The sequence below is a fragment of the Artemia sp. Qi Xiang Cuo genome, chromosome 15 (genome assembly GCF_049724085.1).
Source record: "Artemia sp. Qi Xiang Cuo chromosome 15, ASM4972408v1, whole genome shotgun sequence".
Classification (NCBI taxonomy): Eukaryota; Metazoa; Arthropoda; class Branchiopoda; order Anostraca; family Artemiidae; genus Artemia; species Artemia sp. Qi Xiang Cuo.
This window is the reverse complement of record NC_142808.1, coordinates 23,024,029-23,043,584: the sequence shown is the minus strand read 5'-3', so window position 1 is coordinate 23,043,584 and position 19,556 is coordinate 23,024,029. Positions and strand designations below refer to the sequence as shown.

The 19,556-nt window shown below is 34.7% G+C and overlaps 1 protein-coding gene across 1 annotated transcript in view; it reads left to right on the top strand.

Annotated features, from left to right (window-relative positions):
• ATP8B (ATPase phospholipid transporting 8B) overlaps positions 1 to 19,556 on the top strand; it is a 135,251-nt gene that overhangs the window by 54,589 nt on the left and 61,106 nt on the right. Inside the window, exons 6-9 of the mRNA XM_089101782.1 lie at positions 1,498 to 1,660; positions 6,643 to 6,735; positions 13,603 to 13,765; positions 18,082 to 18,191. Of these exons, the coding sequence (XP_088957908.1) occupies positions 1,498 to 1,660; positions 6,643 to 6,735; positions 13,603 to 13,765; positions 18,082 to 18,191 (529 nt within the window). The remainder of the gene's footprint in view (positions 1 to 1,497; positions 1,661 to 6,642; positions 6,736 to 13,602; positions 13,766 to 18,081; positions 18,192 to 19,556) is intronic.

Sequence of the window (19,556 nt, the reverse complement as noted above, 5' to 3'; positions counted from 1 at the left end):
ATATATCACGCTGGATAGAAGCTATTTCTAATGGTTTTTGACAATTGTTCTCAGTTAGCAAATTTTTGTCTCGACTGTATTTGTTAATATTTTAATTCATATTTAATAGCGTAATAAGTATTTGAATTAGCATTTAGCATATTATTGTGACAAGCCTATAGCTTTCTCCTGTGTTGAAAAAAATAAATAAATATTAAGTAGTATTTTGTTTTGTATACATCGCACAAAATGGAATCATCATTTAAGGGTTCTGCGCATATTATATTCGTTGGTAAATTTTGATTGAGGTTATAGTATTTAACAATATTTTAATTAGTATACAACCAGTAGTTCCTTCCAGCTATAATACTGTCCTTTTTTTTTAGTTTTTTTCTTATTATTTTTTCAGACTTGATGCTTGATAAATAGAAATAGAAGAAGATATAGCTGGGTGGATATGACTGTTCTGTGATGTAGTCCCTTTACAGCAGGGAGGTGAGATCGTGAATGAGCGAAACACTAAGAAAAATCAAGTCTTATATCATTTACTTAGAACAAAACATTAGTAGGTCTCAGGGACGAAATCCACGAAAATGTAGGAAGGAGGAGATTGGGGCTAGATTTATATTCTTTTAAATATAGGGAAACAATTTTCCTGTTTTATTGATTGTATTTTGCTCAAAATACCAAAACAAGGTATTTTGAATTCAAAACACCATTGGAAAGTGTTTTTCAAAATATAGGGGCGGGAATTGCCCCTCCTGCCCCAAAATGCCGTACCTGGTAGGCTTGTCGTGAAATTCATTATATTTTTTTTTCTTTGTTTTCTCTGCCTTCGAAGAAAAAGTTTCAGCTACGCCTTTTAGTTTTGTGTGCAATCATATGTTGTCACGTCGTAGATATGTTGTGTCAATTTTTAGCGTGTAGATAATACAGTTTCTCCAAAGTCTTTTTTTTATCAGTTGTGACAAACAGAGATACTATGAGCTGAAAGTACGGACGTGTCATGAAAGTGTAGAAAGTACTTATAGAAACTATAGAAGATACAGATGCACCAAAACGACAGATATATTATTATTTTACATATCCTGTTAAAAAGTCTGCTTTAATTGTGTTTGTTTACCTTTGTGAAGTCAGACGTCACATTTTTTTAGCCAATCACAATATCCTTTTAGCATGTCAGATAGGAAAGCCAAATACACCACCTTTTGCCGTTATTGGTTTTACCTATTGTTTCTGTCAGATTTGGGGCGAGTTAAAGAATGAAGATTTTTTTTTTTAATCACAGTATTTTTGTTAAAGTAAACTCTCTATTTCTCTCTGGATGTATCTTGAGGATCTTTTTAAAAGCTCCTTCAAAAAACTGCAGTAGGTCCAGGTTTTGTCGTGCTATTCACCTGCTCTTTTTAGTTTTCTCAATTTTCGAAAAACGGTTCAGATATGCCATTTAATTCTTTAACCAAACACTACTTTATTTCATCCTAATTAATGGTGTTAAATATTCATTTTCATTTCTAGTGTGGAGGTGATACGGTTGTTTCAAAGTTTTTTGATCAGTTGGGACAAACAGATGTACCATGACCTAAGTAACACACCAGCCAAAGCTCGAACAACTACCTTGAATGAAGAACTTGGACAAGTTGAATATATTTTCTCGGATAAAACTGGTACCTTGACACAGGTACCAGCCATTTATTTCGTTGATCCTACGTTATATATATATATATATATATATATATATATATATATATATATATATATATATATATATATATATATATATATATATATATATATATATATATATATATATATATATATATTAGTTTTTTTAACATCTAACGATAAGCAAAACAAAAATATGGTTTATTCCACTGTCTAGGTCTACAAGGAAGAAATGGTTAAAATATCTTCCATGAGGAGGACACCCACATTAGCGGATCCAGGGGGGGGATCGCCCCCCCCCCCCTTGTTTGGGCAAAAAGTTCTAGCATTAGATTTTTTGGGACTTTATTGCGATGTTAAAGCTTTGATCAACGCATGTTTGAAAAGGATCGGACAAGACTTGGTCTGTCTGTCTTAAGTCTTTAGGGAATTGTCTAGAGTGTTTGGTGTCACCCGAACTTACAAGGCATTTTGAAGCTTGTCATCTCGTAAATCGTTGAAGCTTCAAAAAGTGTGTGCTTCAAAACCTGTTTCTTATTCAATAACTAGGCAAAAATATTGAAATGACTCCGATAACACATACGCCTTAGGGTTAGTCGCGATTCTAGAAGGGTTTGAAAAGTATACAATTTTTGGATAATATTAACCAGTTATGATGTCGAAGCGAAAGCAGATAACTCTCGACAGCTCTTTTGGTTCGGAAGCTAAAGCTAGGCGAGTGGACGCCGTAACTAAAGATAGAAATAATGAGAGTTACAGTGTTAGTAGTGATTCCAGCGCTTTGACTAATAGTGAGATAGTGCATGATTCGTTAGCATCAGTCGAAGAGTGTAGCCCCAAGCCTAACATAAACATCGCAAACATAATCACTTTCTGCGAAAATGATATCGGAACCTATATCGACCGACTTGAAAAACTGGAGGATCGTACGTGATTTCAATTGCTTCAGAGCTTGTGGATTCCGACGGCTAACTAAAGCTTCCCCTATTCAGTCCATAGGAAGCGGGGCAGGAACGAACAGTGATTTTTAAATCGTGGTCGCTTGGAATAATTTCATTGGCTAGTATTTTCAAATAAGATGAAGGGTTTATTCTGTAAATATTGTGTTTTGTTTACCTTTGGAGCGGTTGGAGGCTCAAATTAATTGCAAAAGTTGATAAAGAAGCCCATCGTGACTTTTGCTACGCTAACTTGAAAAGACGGTGACTTGGTGTCTCAGGAAAACAATCAGTATCGCCGCGATTCAGTTAACGCAGGCAAACATTTCCTTCTAAAATATGACAACCCTGAAACCAACATTTTAAGCCTTGTAAACGAACAACGTAGCCAACAAGTGCAGGAAAATAGAGCGAGATTGAAGCCAATTGTAGAATCAATTGTTTTCTTGGGTCGACAGAACATTGCTCTTTGTGGCCATAGAGATGATGGAGAATTATTGTCAGAAAAGGACCCATTGTCAAACGAAGGGACCTTTCGAGAACTTATAAGGTACTGTGTAAATAGTGGCGATATCACTTTAAAACAACATTTGGAAAGCTCAGGTGCTAATGGTATTTATATAAGCAAAACAACACAGAATGAATTAATTGAATGTTTTGCCAAAGAGATTCTCAAGGAAATTCTTGCAAGAATTCATTTTCTCAAGTTCTACAGTGTGGCTGTTGATGAAACAACGGATGTGTCACACAAGTCACAACTGAGTATTGCCCTTTGCTACAATTACAATTGCACGAGACATGAAGATTCCGTTTGATTTTTAGACCCACACGAAACTTGTTACTCGGACAGCATTGGAAACTTCGAACCGACCATCAAAGGGGAAACGCTTGGAAATGTTGTGTTGGATTTTCTTTGATCTCTTAGGCTAGACTTGGAAAATTGTGTGGGCATAGGCATTGATGGATGTGCTATGATAATTTCAGAACATTGTGGAGCTGTAAAAGAAGTTCAAAAGGTAGCAAAGAATGCCCTGCGTTGCTCATGTTTCAACCATGCTCTAAATCTTTTCATGTCAAAAACTTCTTGTATCCAGAGTATTAGAAACTCCATCGGAGTAATAAAAGAAATAGTTGCTTTTTTTGGTGCTTCTGCAAAGTACAATTATGTTTTAAGCGGAGTAATGAAAGCACAGCTAACTGACATTTGTGAAACGCGCTGGATCGAAAGGCACGATTCCTTACTGCAGTTTCTGGTAGAGCTCCCTAAGATAGTGGAAGCTCCTGAGATCATCAGCGGCTGGGTAAAATGCACAACTGGAGCAAAAACAAAATCCTTATTGACTGCTGTCACATCCTCCGACATGATAGTAACCATTTACTCTCTTAATAACATATCTGGACTAATTTTACCGCTCAGTCAGCTATTTCAGAAGAAGAGCTTAGACCTCGCGTCCGCAGCAAGCCATGTTAAGGACCTTCGTACCCAGCTGCAAGTCAAGCGTCGGGAGAGTGAAAGCGAGTTTAAAAACACATTTGACGAGGTAACTAAAGTGACAACCGAGCTAGGTTTAGAAATAACAGTCCCAAGGATAGCGAAAAAGCAAACGAATCAGATTAATGTACCATTCAGTTCACACGAGGAATATTATAGACGGTCAGTTTTTATTCCCCTGTTGGACACAATCATTTCGGACTTAGAAAGCCGTTTTTCCGTTTAAACGCTGGGAACTTTTAAGCTCAGTATTTTTTTGCAAATAAATTGTATGGAAACGAACAAACAACAATTCGCTAATACGATTCATGACTTTTCACAGCGATACTGGTCAGTAATGAGTTTGCCCTCCCAATCGGTTTGTGAATCTGCCCTGGCCGGAGGAGTGACAATATGAAAAACTCAGTGGCTTCGTCTGAGAGAAAGCAATGCAGGCACAGGTGAAATACTTGAAACACTTGTGGAAATTTTACAGAAACAGAACTATGATGCTGATATTTTCCCCAATATTTCAGTGCTCTTTCATATCCTCATGACCCTACCTGTCAGCGTGGCATCTGTTAAATAAAGTTTCTCCATCTTGAGGAGATTGAAAACGTGGCTAAGAAATAAAATGAGGGAGGAAAGACTCACCGGACTTGCCCTTCTTCATGTTCACCGTGATATTGACATAAGTGTAGAAAGTGTTATTGATAGATTTGTTAATAGTGGAAATAGGAGGCGAGAATTTGTTATATAATATTGATAGTGTTTATATAAATGTATTTTTGTGGATAGCTTTACAGAACCGACAGCTAAATGCCAGATAGAAGCAGAGGCATGCAACTTTCAATATCAGTAAGGTACGTTAGGCTTAATTTCGAATGGGAATTTTTCGCAACGAGTCGCCCCCTCCCTCCTTCCTAAAATCCTGGATCCGCTACTGGACACCCATCTACTACATGAACTACTGTTGTGATTATGATGTGTAATAGTGATGTATATAATGTGTACCATATTCATACAATTTTAAAATTTTTATTTTGTTTTTCACAACATGTCAAAGAGTGCTCGGAAAGCATAATCCTTATGCGTTCCGATCGTAGTGACCTTGTGTGGCTCCCATTTTGCGCAAAGCCTGTTTATGTGTCGTTCCTTTTATAAATTGTAACCGCTGTGCTTTTTCGTGTTCCTAAACCATTAGCAATTTTAGAAATGCTCGTATACCAATCTTTCAAAATCACAAAAGGTGATTTTTTAAACAGCTTTTCATCTCGTTGAATATTTTGGACGCCCGTCATGTGGATCATCTTGGGCGTTTTCACAGCCACGTTTAAGGTTAGTCTTTATTCTGTCATGCTGAAAATTGAGGGAGAAGAATCGTCAAGATATTTACAATTTGAGTCGACATCTTTTTACGATGAGTTTTATCACAACGCTATGCTTTTTTTGTAATACATATATAGCCTACCAGCTGAAGTGTGTGTCTGACTCCTAAAAACATAATAAAGATGCATAAAAACACGTTTTTAATGCGTTTTTAAAGTTTTTTGGTATCCCCCCCCTCGAACAAAAAACCTGGATACGGCCCTGCTGACTGTATATCAAACAATAATCAGTACAAAAGGTATGGTTTGATCCCACTTTCTTGGTCTATAATATCACCGCGTGCTCATATTTAATTTTATTCCAACTCAATAATGATAAGATAGATGTGTGCAAAATAAATCAATTTGGAGGGGGGGGTCGAAAAAAATGCCGAAAATAGGTGAACACAATGGAGAATGGGACTGAAGGCACGTTCCTGTGTACGTGTCTAAGGTACGTGTGTACGTGTCATAACAGTAAATTCTTTTTTTTTAAGAGTATCATTACATTGAATGATTTTGGCATTGTATTATCATGCTATGGAGAAAATTGCGTAACTTGTGTAATGTGTTTCTTCAAACTGATATTTCATAGCCTGTGTTCTTAAGCAATGCTTCCTATTGATTGCTTTAATTTGTTTTTCCATATCTTCTTTTCTTCTCAAGTTGCTAAGAATATTTTTTTCTAAATGTTTTATATTCTCCTTTATCACTTTAGGAATAGGTAGAAAATAATTTTTTAGGGGGAGGGATGAATCCCCCCACCTTAATTTTTTTTTATTTCTCTGGTCTTGACAAAATTTTCCTTATCCAAACAATTGGCCCAAGTTTTTGAACAGTTTTTTGAAAAAAAAAATTCTATGAAGAAAAAATGATTGATCAAATAACAGTCGAAATCTTAAACGCAATGTTCAGCTTTTTAGCTCTTCTAAAAAAAATAGTCGTGTACAAACAACCTTTCGTTAATAGCAATCGAAAAAGTCAAAACACAATTTTTGGCTTTTTCGTTTTCCCATTAAATTTTTATATCGTGTTGAATACCGTCTTGGGAATTGCTACAGCCGAGATCCTCGTTATATATATATATTTTTTTTTTACTTTTTTTCTATACCAGAATAATTTTGAGTCAAGACCTAGATATTCTTTGAATACTTGGGCTAATTATTCAGCTCTACGACCTTCAGTTCTGTAATTATTTTTTCTTTTTTTTTGTATTTCTTAGAATATAATGACGTTCAACAAGTGTTCCATAGCTGGGAGATCCTACGGGGATCTGATCGATCGGACAACTGGGGAAGTCCTTGAAGTTGGAGAGGTAAGATCAGCTCAACTTCTTTTAAGTTGTCTTGTTTATTATGTTCTCGTGACACAATTTCCTTTTAATTACAATTGATTAATGGAGGCATTAAAAAAGATAGCAAAATGAGTTGTGAGGTCAGTGATTGAACCGGTTATCAAATTATTGAATAAATGAGATCTCAAATGATAAGCGAACGAGTTTGTTAACAGGGGCGCATAGTTTTCAATTTTTTAGGAGGCTGACACTCGTTATTTTAAGTGTGTGATTCTAGGCCAGAGTAATAAAGAGAACATTTATGGATCCCACAAATCTCATTTAGGCATGTTGTATGGTATCCCCCCCCCCAAAAAAAAAATTGACAGTTTTTGGGTTGACCCTGGCCTCGGAGCCCGTGCATTTTTTTTTATTAGTTAGCAGTTTACCCAATTGCCACCCGTAAGTTGAGTGTGTTCTCACTTTTGAATCCCTTTAATCAAGATTAATAAGTACCAAGGACATCAAATAAAAACATTTTTTGCCCCTTGGTTTTCCTGAAGATCTTGATTTTCTAAGGTTTTCTTTTCTTGTTCCAGAACTATGAAGGTTTTAGAACAGTATCACATTTTGCCCGTATTGTCAGGTTGAGCCTTCAAAGTCAAGAAGCAAGATTAATTGGTTAAATTTCGTCTTTTCGTCTGTAAAAACTCAAACATTAACAATATGTTGATTCTCAGAGACAACCACACCTCTAAGGGAAGGCTACGCATTCTTAAGCTATTTGTTGCCATATTCTTTTAGCTTGTTTTTTGTTGATTTTTCTCCCTCATTTTTCATTTTTAAATTTGGCGCCCGCTACTATTAAAAACTGAATATCAAGGTCTTTTTCGTTCAGTCCTGATTCCTCGTAGTTTTTAAGGCCTATATGGTGGTTTTAAGTTTCCATTTAACCAATTCAAATAATCAGAATTAATTTTCATTGTGCTTGGCACTTAAATGGTTGTAAAATATGTAAGTTACTAAGTATCCAAACCCTAAGGGAGATTTGGAGAGTAAACTAGATCCGGAAAGATAATATTGTCTTGTTTAATAATTGATGAAACTGGAGTATTGAAACCACTCAGCTTTTTTCTATTCTCTTCTTCCAGAGGTTTTTACATCATATTTGTATATTTTACGTCATATTTACGTTATTTTACGTGCAGTTTCTTTTTATTGATCTAATTCAAATCTTAAGGATTGTGAAAGTAAGTCAGTGTCGTAACCACTGGGAAGATTAGGAGAATAAAGTCCAATTCATACTGATATTTTACTAATAAAAAGATCTAGCTAGCGCTGATTTTGGGAATCTGTTGAAACCAAACCCGTTGACAATAGAGGGTTAGCTAGCATCTAGAGCTGAATCGAGCCAAACTTAATCTATTTGAACTTGGTTAAGTCCGAGCCAATCAGAGAACTTCATTATCAATCTTTAGCTATATATATATATATATATATATATATATATATATATATATATATATATATATATATATATATATATATAACGCTGTCAGGAATTTAACGATATAGCGATGATTCTGTAGTGGATTGATCTCAGATCGGTAGTGCGGGTACTAGAGTTCGAACTCAGCAGCCGCAGCAGTTCGCTGCAATTTTTGGAATTTGATTTCGACGATGAGATTATGCGAGAGCTTGTCCATACTAACCCAAACATGAAAAAGAGGAAGAAAAAGAACGATATGGTCAGTTTCGTAGTGGCGCAGTGGGATTGATATTGGCTTGATAAAATGGGACCCCGAGTTTTAGCTCAGCTGCAACAGCCCGTTGCGGGACCCGAAATATGATTCAGGTGATTGAATTATGCAAAAGTGTCTCCAAAACAATCCAGCCAAGAAGAAGAAGAAGAAAGAAAGAAACGGTGAACATTTTCTGTCTTAATTGCTCTGAAATAACCTATCAGATAATTCCTATCATGAATGGGTCTAATAATAGCTAAGATTGTAATGTTAGCTGAATCTCGGTGTTAGACTGTGTTAGCATTAGCTAAATCTATTATGAGTTAGCCTCAAATCCGCCTTGAAAGGGAAAAGATAGTTTGTTTTATGAGTTCTTAAAGTTGAAGTAAAAATACCCAGACAATTCTCATTTTCTTTTTCCTTCAGTTTTGCCTTATATATTTTCTTTTTGATAGGGTTAGTGATTTAATTATGGTTTTTGGATGTATTGTGAGGTAATTTTGTTAGTCCTACAGGGAAGGTCCACGCAATACACTACTTCTTTCAATTGGGGATCACTCTCACTTCCTTATTTAACAAATGGGAAAGTTCTTCAGATTGAAATGGTAGAAAAATTCAATTCGTTTTAAGTTCTCTTATGTTTTCTTACCATACTTTCCTTTTAGACCATTTTATTAATTGAATTAATGTATTTGAAAGGATTGTCAAGGAAGCGGTCTGTCTGTAAACGACCACATCTGACAGAGAAAATAAACTCCGCTTGGCAACTAGGAAAACTCGTGAAATTGGAGAGGTAGAAAAAGCTAAACTCAGCTCTAGTTCTCTATAACTTTTTATTTTCCTATCACACTTTCCTTCTTAATTACTTTTTTTTTTTATTAAATTAGTATCTGGAAAAATGTTGTGAGGTTAGCTGGTAAGTCAGTTCGGCTATCGGGGAGATTAAAGCAATAGACAACTTCTGACATGGGTATTCGACCTTGTTTACCATATAGGAAAGTTCTCAAAATTGGAAAGGCTGAAAAAGCTAAACTTAGTTCTAGTTCTTTATTCTTTTATATTTTTTTATCATGCTTTCATTAGTAATTACTTTATTAATTAAACTACTGTTTTTTTTTAACAATTGCAATGTAAGCTTGTAAATCAGTGGTGTGACTATGGAGGAAATTAAGCCGATAGACAGCTTTTGACTGAGGCGTTCGACCTTGTTTAATAATTAACAAAGCTCTTGAAATTAGAGAGGTAGAAACTCGTGGAAAGAGATAAATTGGTTCAAATTCTCTGTACCCTTTTAATTTCATACAACGCTTTCTTTTTTTAAGATTTATGATCTCTTTATTTGTTCAAACACATATATAAACAAACCGAAATTTTAACTACCTTACAAAAACCTCAATGGCCTGTTAACACATGGGGGCACGAATAACAATTACAGGTAAATCCCATAGAAAAGAAACTTTAGGTAAAACGACTGTTAGGTAAGGTGGTAAGTCAATGTGGTAACTGTAAGGAAGATTAAGGCAGTGTACCATACCTTATGGAGAAAATCGGCCTTTTTTACTAGCTTGAAAAGTTCTCCAAATTGGAGGGGTAGAAGAAGCTTCGCTTGTTTTATATTCTTTATTTTCGTACAGGGTAAGTCATTAAATTTGAAGTGGTGAAACCGCTCAACCTATTTTTTTTTCTCTCCTTTCCCTGCTTTAAGCTGTAGTTTCCTTTCAGTTACATTATTGACTTAATTAAGAGCTTTAAAAAGGATCGCGAAACAAGTCAGTGTCCTACATATGGAAGGGGCTCGGGAAAATGGATTACTCCACAGAGAGAAGAAAAAAACTTTTCGACAAACGGAAGTTCTTGAAGTTGAACAAGCTAAATATTTCAATTCCTCATTTTTCCTGTCTCCTTTAATAACTCCTTCCTGTCTCTTTGATATTGATTTCACTAAAAGTTTAAAAGGATTAAAACTATGCTGTAAATTTTTGTTAATAAATTCTAATATATATCTCTTTAACTATAAACGTTGTATCTGCCAAAATGTGAAAGCATTAAGAATATATATAATCACAAGTTAAACCTGTGGGATTAGAAAGCTTGCTCATTTGACTGACGAACCGTTCTCTATTCATTGATTTCATTTAACCCGATGTTTCAAAACAATTGACGAAATCTCTTTTTTTTTTTTTTTTTTTTTTTTTTTTTTTTTTTTTTATTGGATGCAAATTCACTGCTAAAATTTTAGTTTTTACCATAATATGTATGTTTTCGCGTTGAAGATCAGTTTTCTATTTATGGATTTTCTTTAACTCGATGTTTTCATAACACGTGACGAAACCTTCCGCTTGTGTTTTAATTAATTGCAAATTCACTGCTAAAATTTTAGTTTTTACAATAATGTGTATGTTTTTGCGTAGTTCTCCTGTATGTTTAGTTTTTTTTTCTATGAAGTTTTTCTGAAGGTTTTTTGACTAGAACTGCTTTTTTTCTAAATTGAAGTTTTTCTGCATGTAACGAATAAATCCAGAACTTTTTGAAGAAAATCCTGAAAAAGCAAAAGTTCTTTTAAGACTCTGAATAGAATTGTTTTTGTTTTCTGAATTGAAGTTTTCTTTACGAAGCAGAAAAATCTGCAGCTCTAATACAGTAAGCAGTAAATTTAAGCCTTTCTTTGCATCTGAGATAGTAATGTGTGAATTTGCTATCCGATTTTTTCCAAGCATGAGTTGTTTTTGTATAGAAATTGCTTGACATTTCATTTTGCACAAAATTACGATTTGATTTTTTTAAAATTACTAGCGCTTGTTAGTTTGATTCTTCATTATACGTACAGCTTTATCATTTTAAATCTGAATTTTTCTATTGTTTGCTATACTTTGTTGGTATACATGGGTATTCTGAATTACTAACCACACTACGTTCACCACTAATAGTTTCCTCGCCAAGGGGGCTTCAAATCGTGCGAGTCCTGTAGTATCAGTCCTTGAATTGAAATATCATGTAGGCTCGTGAATAATGATACTTTTAGAGCTTGACATCGCCACGTATTACACCCTAACCAAAAATTTGACACAGCCAAGAATCCTCTACTATAAATATAATTCACCAAAGAAAAGGAAGAGAGAACACGAGAAAGGGCAAAAAACAGTTGCAACAGTAGTTAAAAAAAACACACAAAAAAAAAATGTTGCAATGAAATATTACGTGACAAAGCATTTAAAGTCAGCTTCAGATCATGGTTGCAGCATCTGCTGTAACCTAGTAAAGAACGAATTCTAGCCCTTCGTGACTGAAAATTTAAAAACGCGTTTTGAAAAGGACTGTCAAGGGAAGACGAATCTTCATTTGAACTTGTTTTGGAATGGTAATTATGATTTCAGTTAATTATAATGGTAAAAGTTTATTGCGAATACAAATTTATGAGAGTTTCAAAAAAAAAAGTTTCAAAAATGGCGTTGGATTGAAATTAATACTGAACTATTGGAATCCATAGCTGAAAACCTCACTTGGGAGAATTACAGTCCCTCATCTTGACTAACAAGAAAAATCGTTTTTCCGCAAGGGAAGACGTGGGGTGTCTTCCTTTTTTATCCGTTGCCACTAGTAGGGTACTGCAACATCATAGAGAGATGTTTAAGGACTCAATTGAATGTAAATTGCTATATCTATTGCCTTTTCTAATTAACGAAATATAATTTTGAAATAAAGTCAGATTTTTGAGAAAAATTGCATATTCATATACAAGATGATTTAATTTATATAAAACCACATCAGGAAATGATTTAAAATATGATAAATGGGAATGCTTGCCAAATTGTTGGTGCATACCCATGGGTGCCGGCAGGGGGGGGGGGGGGGCCGCGGGGCCATGCCCCCTGCCATGGTTGCCAAATTGTTGGTGCACACCAAGCATGAAAGAAATTCATCAAGTGGCAGTAAAAAATTTAACTCAAGAACTAATTATACAATGTATAAAGCTGTATTCCGATTCTGTACTAGAATCGATTCCAAATCCATGCCACAACTAAAATTAAAATTAACTGCTATAATAAATAAATTTTGGTATAGTTAATAAATAAGTAAATGCTTAAATAAGTTATGTGTTGATCAGTGTGGCCAATTTTTATTGTCAGCTTACGACAGATGCAAAATCAGCTGATAACTTATCAGCTGATATTATATATTACAAAAGTTTGTACATAGTGACGCAATTCAACAAAGGTATTTAAGTTCTTATTAATGATCTCGAATTAAAATTAAAATGGAAGCTATGTTTTAAAGAAATGGATCTAAAACTTTCTAAAATACTTTTCGTTTGCTCATACGATATGCTCTAGAAAAATTGTCAAATTTATTGAAATTGTCAAAAAATTGTCAAGTTAAAATAATAATTAAAACTAAGTAGGTAATTTTTTTTTATTATCTTCTGTTGATGGCAAGAATTGAGCATAAAACCATTTATTTATTCGAAAATAACTATTTTTGAATGTTTTAATTTAATCCCCTACCTTTAAGAAAAAGAAAAATCTCTTTGGGTCTGAAGTTCTTGGGCCTCTAGTTTAGGATGAATTGTTGAAAGTACAGTTATTGTCAGTTGTTGAAAGTACTTCTTTTTTTAAGGTTTAGAATTAAGTGCGTTGTTCAACAAGCTGTAAAAAATGTGGTCTGATCTCACTTTCTAGGGCTATAACAAAAGAAAGGTTAGATGGCTAAGACGCGACAGATGAGAGATTACCAAATATTTTTCTTTTTAGCCGTCTATCTGGGGCTAAACGTAAAGCAGTTCGTCCCTGAATGAGCTGGGAAGAGGTCTTCAGGAAGAATATATAAAAGAAATTTGGAGCTTTATGGGAGGGGGTAAAGAGTGAAGCTTTGAATCGATTTGGGCTGGAGAAGGAGCGTGCACAGTTATGCTAGCCTCAGATAGCTTGGTGCTTCTGGAATAGTCCGTAGTTGTAGTAGCGCCGTGAAAATAGACCATATAGATACTGTACGGTGTCTGTTTACTGTTGAAGCTTAAAACTTTTTTTTTCATTTTTAAATTTTATTTTAATCCGCTATCTTTTTGAAAAAAAAATCTTAGCTTTTTTTGTAAAATAGTGAAAATAGGTCTTTATATGAAGTCGTCTTGTTTATTACTGAGGCTTAAAATGTTTGTTTTTTTCTTTCATAGAGCACTTCTGCTGTGGACCTGTCTTGGAATTCAATGTATGAGCCAACTTTTAGGTTCTTCGACCAGGAACTGGTCGACGCTGCTCGAAGGGGTGATACGCATGTCAATAATTTCTTTCGACTTTTGGCACTTTGCCATACTGTAATGCCTGAAGAAAAGAATGGTAAATATAATACCTTTTTAATTTTATTATTAAGTTTTTTATTCAGCTTTACTGACAAATATTCTGTTTGTCACTCTATGAGATTGTTAATGTTATCCAGTTGAAATATTTAGCAACCAAAAACTTGTTTTCTAGAAATTCAATTGAGCCGTGTTAAATTATTCAAAACATGTTTGTCTACATAGATAAATTTGCATGGATACAAACAGTTTGAGCAACTGGTAAATAGATGAAACTCAAGCTCGCTTCTGAAAAAAGACGCCATCTAATGTTTCCTAGATACATGTTATTTTTCGGAAAAAAGGGTGTGGAGGTAATTTGGGGCCCGAGCCAAGACCCAGTGTGTATGGGTGTGCCCCGTCATAAAATTAAATTATTAATTAAATTAATACCCAGGTAAAATTTACCCTATTTATCTCTTTTTATTTCTTTTTTTCTTTCATGTTGGGCTGAAGATAAAGAAATGTTTTTGGCAAAAAGGCATAATATGTATATTTATGTAGATTGTTTTTGGGTACTCTTATGTTCTGCACACTAACCTAGCCCTAACTATTTTATCACCAATAAGAAATAATTTTAAAGCCAATGAACACGTCTTTTCGGTCATCAGCTTTGACCGGAATAAGATACACATTTAATTGAAATTCAAATTTTAATGAATTTAAATTAAGTTTGTTTTGCTAGGTAGCGTTGTATCGTCAGTGACACGCGAGTATGTGTCTGACGAAGAATTATGTGTTTTTCAGTAGACAGAAACACACCAAAAAAGGCCAGTTATCCAGTATCTACCCAGGTAATAAATCCATGGTAAAGAACTCAAGAACGTCAATTCACGACAATATAGTTAGGGGGGGAGGGTACTTTCCCTTAGATCATATTACCTCTCCATTTAAAATTGAAACAAAATAAAATACAGAAACATGGATATAATTTTTCAGTAAGGCAATGAAACAAAAATAACATCATCCTACTGAAAAATTATACCCGCTTTTCTATCGTTTAATTTCCTTTTTTTTAAATCCAGGGGATAGACAATTTTGTTGTTTTTTCTCTTTTCTTAACGAAAAAGCCAGAAAAAGGTATTTTAGATGGAAATAATATAAACGGTATTTCTCAAATCTAGGGGGATGGGCAAAACAATCTGGGGGTAATGTGCCCTCCCTGCCTCTCCCCATCCCCCAGTTGACGGTCCTGAAAAGAACGACTATCGTCATTTTTTTTTATGAGAATTTCATCAGTTTTAATGTTCTCTTTGATACAAATACGCGTTATATGTAGTCCATAGTAAGGACAGGTTTTGGGTGATATTCGGAAATATTGGAATGTTGTTGCATCGGTTTTCTCATTCGATTGTCATGGATATTTTGATCGTTTGAAATCAAAATCGGACATCTTCGCCTTTTGCATTATAAAGATGAAGGGGGACCCCCTACACAAGCATGTCAATATAAAAAAAATTGGGCTGTAGTCTCGTATTTAACCACCTAATACTACCTAATGCCACCTAATACTTAACCCACATGGCTAAGAAAGGCCATTGTCAATTGTAACAAACTTAAACAGTGGAGATTTAGAATACAATGTACACATTAGAAAAACCTACTCTATTCAAATTCCAAATGTGGAAAATTAAGTTTGAAAGTTACTAATCAAAAGCTACTAGCACATGAAAATTCGGATAATTGTTGGAAGAGAAGTAAATACCCTAAAAGGGACGCAAGGTATAAGCCGTGAGGTATTGGGAGGGGGCTTATTCAAATGAAAATGTATAGTTTTAGCATCCTTCTTAAGCAACAAAAGAGAGAACACGCTGCAAAAGTTTTATACAAAAAAGAAAAAAAAAGCAACAATAAAAATCTGAATTAGCAAACCGTACAAATTTTATTGTACATGGTTGAAATGACGAATTAAATACTTTCTTTTTTCAAATTGTTCTTTCACGTTAGTTTTAAAGGGATATATGAGAATCAGACACGTACATAGTAGGCTAATTTATTCTGGATCTGCGATTAAAATAAACAATTTTTATTGATGATTTGAAAGAGAATGACCGGAAATTCAGAAAACTGTCGGATTTTCTGGGTGGCTAGCTTACCTCCTATTTGTACATCCTTGATGAAGATACATGTCTGACTCTGTATATTTACTCTTTATTGATACAAGTATTTTTTTTATTACACAAGGATAGATTCAATGTTGGTTAGTGAGCTTGTGTTAGAATATTCTCGTATAAGGTCATGTAGGGGAGCATTGACCGCTTATATAGGGATGGTAATACAAATTTCTTCTGTTCTCCGCCCTTTTTTCAGGATTTTTGCTTTGATCTTTGTCCTAAAATATTTACATTTTATATAAAATGTTCATTTGATCACATAATAGCTACAAAATGACATTTTACTATAAAAAAAGTTTTTAGGCCGTTTTCGATATATTTAAAGTCTTCTTAAATTAGTTTAGCACTTTGGGAGGGGGAACTTGAAGTCCACCCCAAAAGACTAGCATTTTCGATCAATATGTTCCATTTGATAGTAGTATGGCTAGACGACGAACTTTTCCTTTTGTGATTTTTCCCTATACTGGAACTTACGATCTCTTTCGGTAAATTCAGACATCTTAAAAACTATTTCCATGTGTTTGGGAGAGGAGGGTACCTGATCCTTACCCAAAAATAATAGTATTTAGATAAAAATATTCCATTTAATCATGTAATAATTACACGATGATCCTTTCCATTTTTTATCTTTTCTTATAATGGATATCTTTCTTTAAATTCAGCCTTTTATTACTCCTCTTTGCTTAAATCTAGACCATTTTAGATTGATTCTATTTCTTGGGGGGGGGGGGGGGGGACTTGAACTTGACTAAAAATATTAGTATTTTTTTCGGAAATGGTGTTCCATTTGGTCAAATAGGGCAATACGATGACCTTGTCCTTCGCTTTTACTGTAATAGAACTTGAGGTATCTTCCGATGAATTTAGATATTTCTCAAAGTCTTTTCATACGTTGGGGGGGGGTAGGGCTCAACCTTAACTCAGCCTATTACCATTTTAGATCAATGTGTTCTGTTGGTCACTTAATGATTACTCGATGATCTTTTCCTTTTATGACCTTTTTCGATATTTTTTTAAGCGGTACTCTAGACCTCTTCAATGGACCAAGACACCTGTAAAATTATTTCTATGTAGTGGGGAGAGGGAAGGTGACTTGATACTTAGCCCAAAATATTAGTATTTATGTAATAATGTCCAATTTGATTATGTAATAGCTGCGCGATGACCCTTTTCTTTTGTGATTTTGTTTCCTGTAAAGCGGCGTTCACATGCGTGTCTAGCTAGAATCCCGTGTCTAGACACGTGGCTAGCCAGACTTCAATGTCTAGGCAACGAGCGTTCACAAGTAAAATTTAGTCTTTAACTAAAACTACAAATTTGGTTTCAAATAGATTACAGTTGTCATTTCTAGCATATCAAGACAGCTTATGCGGGCAAAACTTTCAGAATTGTAATCCCTATTTTTACTGTCACAAGATAATAGATGAGATTAGCCAAAGAATTGCCTTAGTGTGCTTCACTATTATGTCTGGTGTTGCACATTTGCCTAAAATGAAAAAAGCAATTAATGAGAAAACAAAAATAGAATTTCAGTTTAAAAAATAAACATAGATGATGGAAATAGTGGAACTTGACGCATTCTGATTGGCTGTAACCGAAAATCCTAGACATTGAGTTCTAGAGTCTAGAACTCAAAGCCTAGCTAAGCACCTTGTCTAGCGTGTCTATTGAAGCACCGAATTTTACTTGTGAACGGTCGTTGCCTAGACATTGAAGTCTGGCTAGACATGTATCCAGACATGGGATTCTAGATAGACACGCATGTGAACGCCGCTTAATGGAACTCCAAGTCTCTTTCGATAAATCCAAACTTCTCTCAGAGTGGGATTTGAACCTTACCACGGTGATCTACACGATGGAGTTTTCCTTATATAGCCTCTTCCTATAACAAGGTTCTCGCGCTCAAAGGTGATTATTTTTTTCTGTTTAGGTGTCTTAGAATATCAGGTGCAATCACTTGACGAAAATACTAGATGACCTTTTTTTTATATGACCTTTTTCTATAATAAACTCTAGGTCTATTTTGATAAAATCTGACTCTTAAATTACTTGCAAAATTATTTCTTTTAATTATTTGCTTGAATTTAGGTGTTGAGGGGCTTGACCAAAACCCCAAAATATCATAATTTTAGAATAGAATGTCCCATTGATCGCATAATGACTACTCGATGACTTTTTCCTTATATTACCTTTTCCTATTTAGGTTGCTTAGAATATCAGGCACAGTCACCTGACGAAAATGCCCTTGTTGCGGCTGCACGAAATTTTGGCTTTGTATTTAAAGCTCGCACGCCAGACACTATTACGATTCAGGTGAGATTGGGTTTTATTTATTCCTTTTGTGTAGTGGTATCTTGCACAAAATCACCCGTCTAACGGCTGCTACTATTCCGACAAGTTCTTAGTAGCTCGTAACCACCTTATTGTGATTTTTTATTTGAAAATCATCTCTAAGTAAAGGGTCGTAAGGTTACGTGTCCATACAAAAGCGGATGTTTTTATGCGATTTTGTTAATGTGCTATGATTGTTTACTGGGTGCGTTGAAATATTTTAACTAAGTTTTCTTTTTCTTGTTTTAGCCTATTTTAGACATTTTTTCCAGAAAATTGTATCTTGTGGTTTCCAGCTGGTAAAGTAATTTGATTTATTGTGTGAATCGAGATTTTGGTAATTATCCTTTTATTACCAATAATTGGTAATTATCCTTTTCCTTGTTCACATCCACTACTAGTCGGACATGGTTTTAGTAGCTCATAGCTGCCTTGGGGAAGGTCATTTGCATAGGTATCTTCGTCAGTATATTTATGTCTAACATATTTATGTCATAACATAATTCAATAAAATGCCATTTTTTCCCTTCGAGATGGTAGCAAAAATCTAATAAAAACATTCGTTTTCGCAGTTCCACTACTGTGGTCTCATAATAGAGGAATTCCTATCTCCGAAGAAATAAATTTTACGAAAATAAGCACTAGTTCTTCTGAAAATTTCACCTGACAATTGCCTTAAGACTCATTCATAATGAGATTTTACTAGTACAGAGATTGAGCTAGCACGAATTTAAGACAATCAGATTTTTATAGAACTTTTTGATTGGCTGAAAAATTCTATGAAATATTCTGATTGACTTAGATTAGTGCTATCCAAATCTCGATTTTTTTGAATGGGGCATTCCTGATAGAGAAGGAAACTTCGATGTTTGGACCTTATAAAAATTATAAGAACTGTAATTGACTTCATCATCGTCAAGTCAACTATAGTCAACTAACGTAGCTCAAATTTCGAACGCACTCAAAAGTTTTTTCGAACTTTCCCTAACTAGCGTTATTTGTTGCAGTATCAAAGTTCAAAGTTCAGGAGATCGGTACGTGCGCAACCACAGTTTATAGACAGTAAGCTTATCGCAGATCATTTCTGGTCATCGTGAACAAAAAGCTCCTCCCACTTCTTTCTGCCTTAGCTTGTTTAGCCTGTTTCTGAATATACCAGTAAGCTTATCGCAGATCATTTCTGGTCATCGTGAACAAAAAGCTCCTCCCACCTCATTCTGCCTTAGCTTGTTTAGCCTGTTTCTTTCCGCTCGCACCCCTGTCCGGGTTTTTATAATGGGAGAGATAGAGAATGATCATACTGCTATATTCTGTCTACTGTGGTGCGCAACGCAGACCATTGGTCAG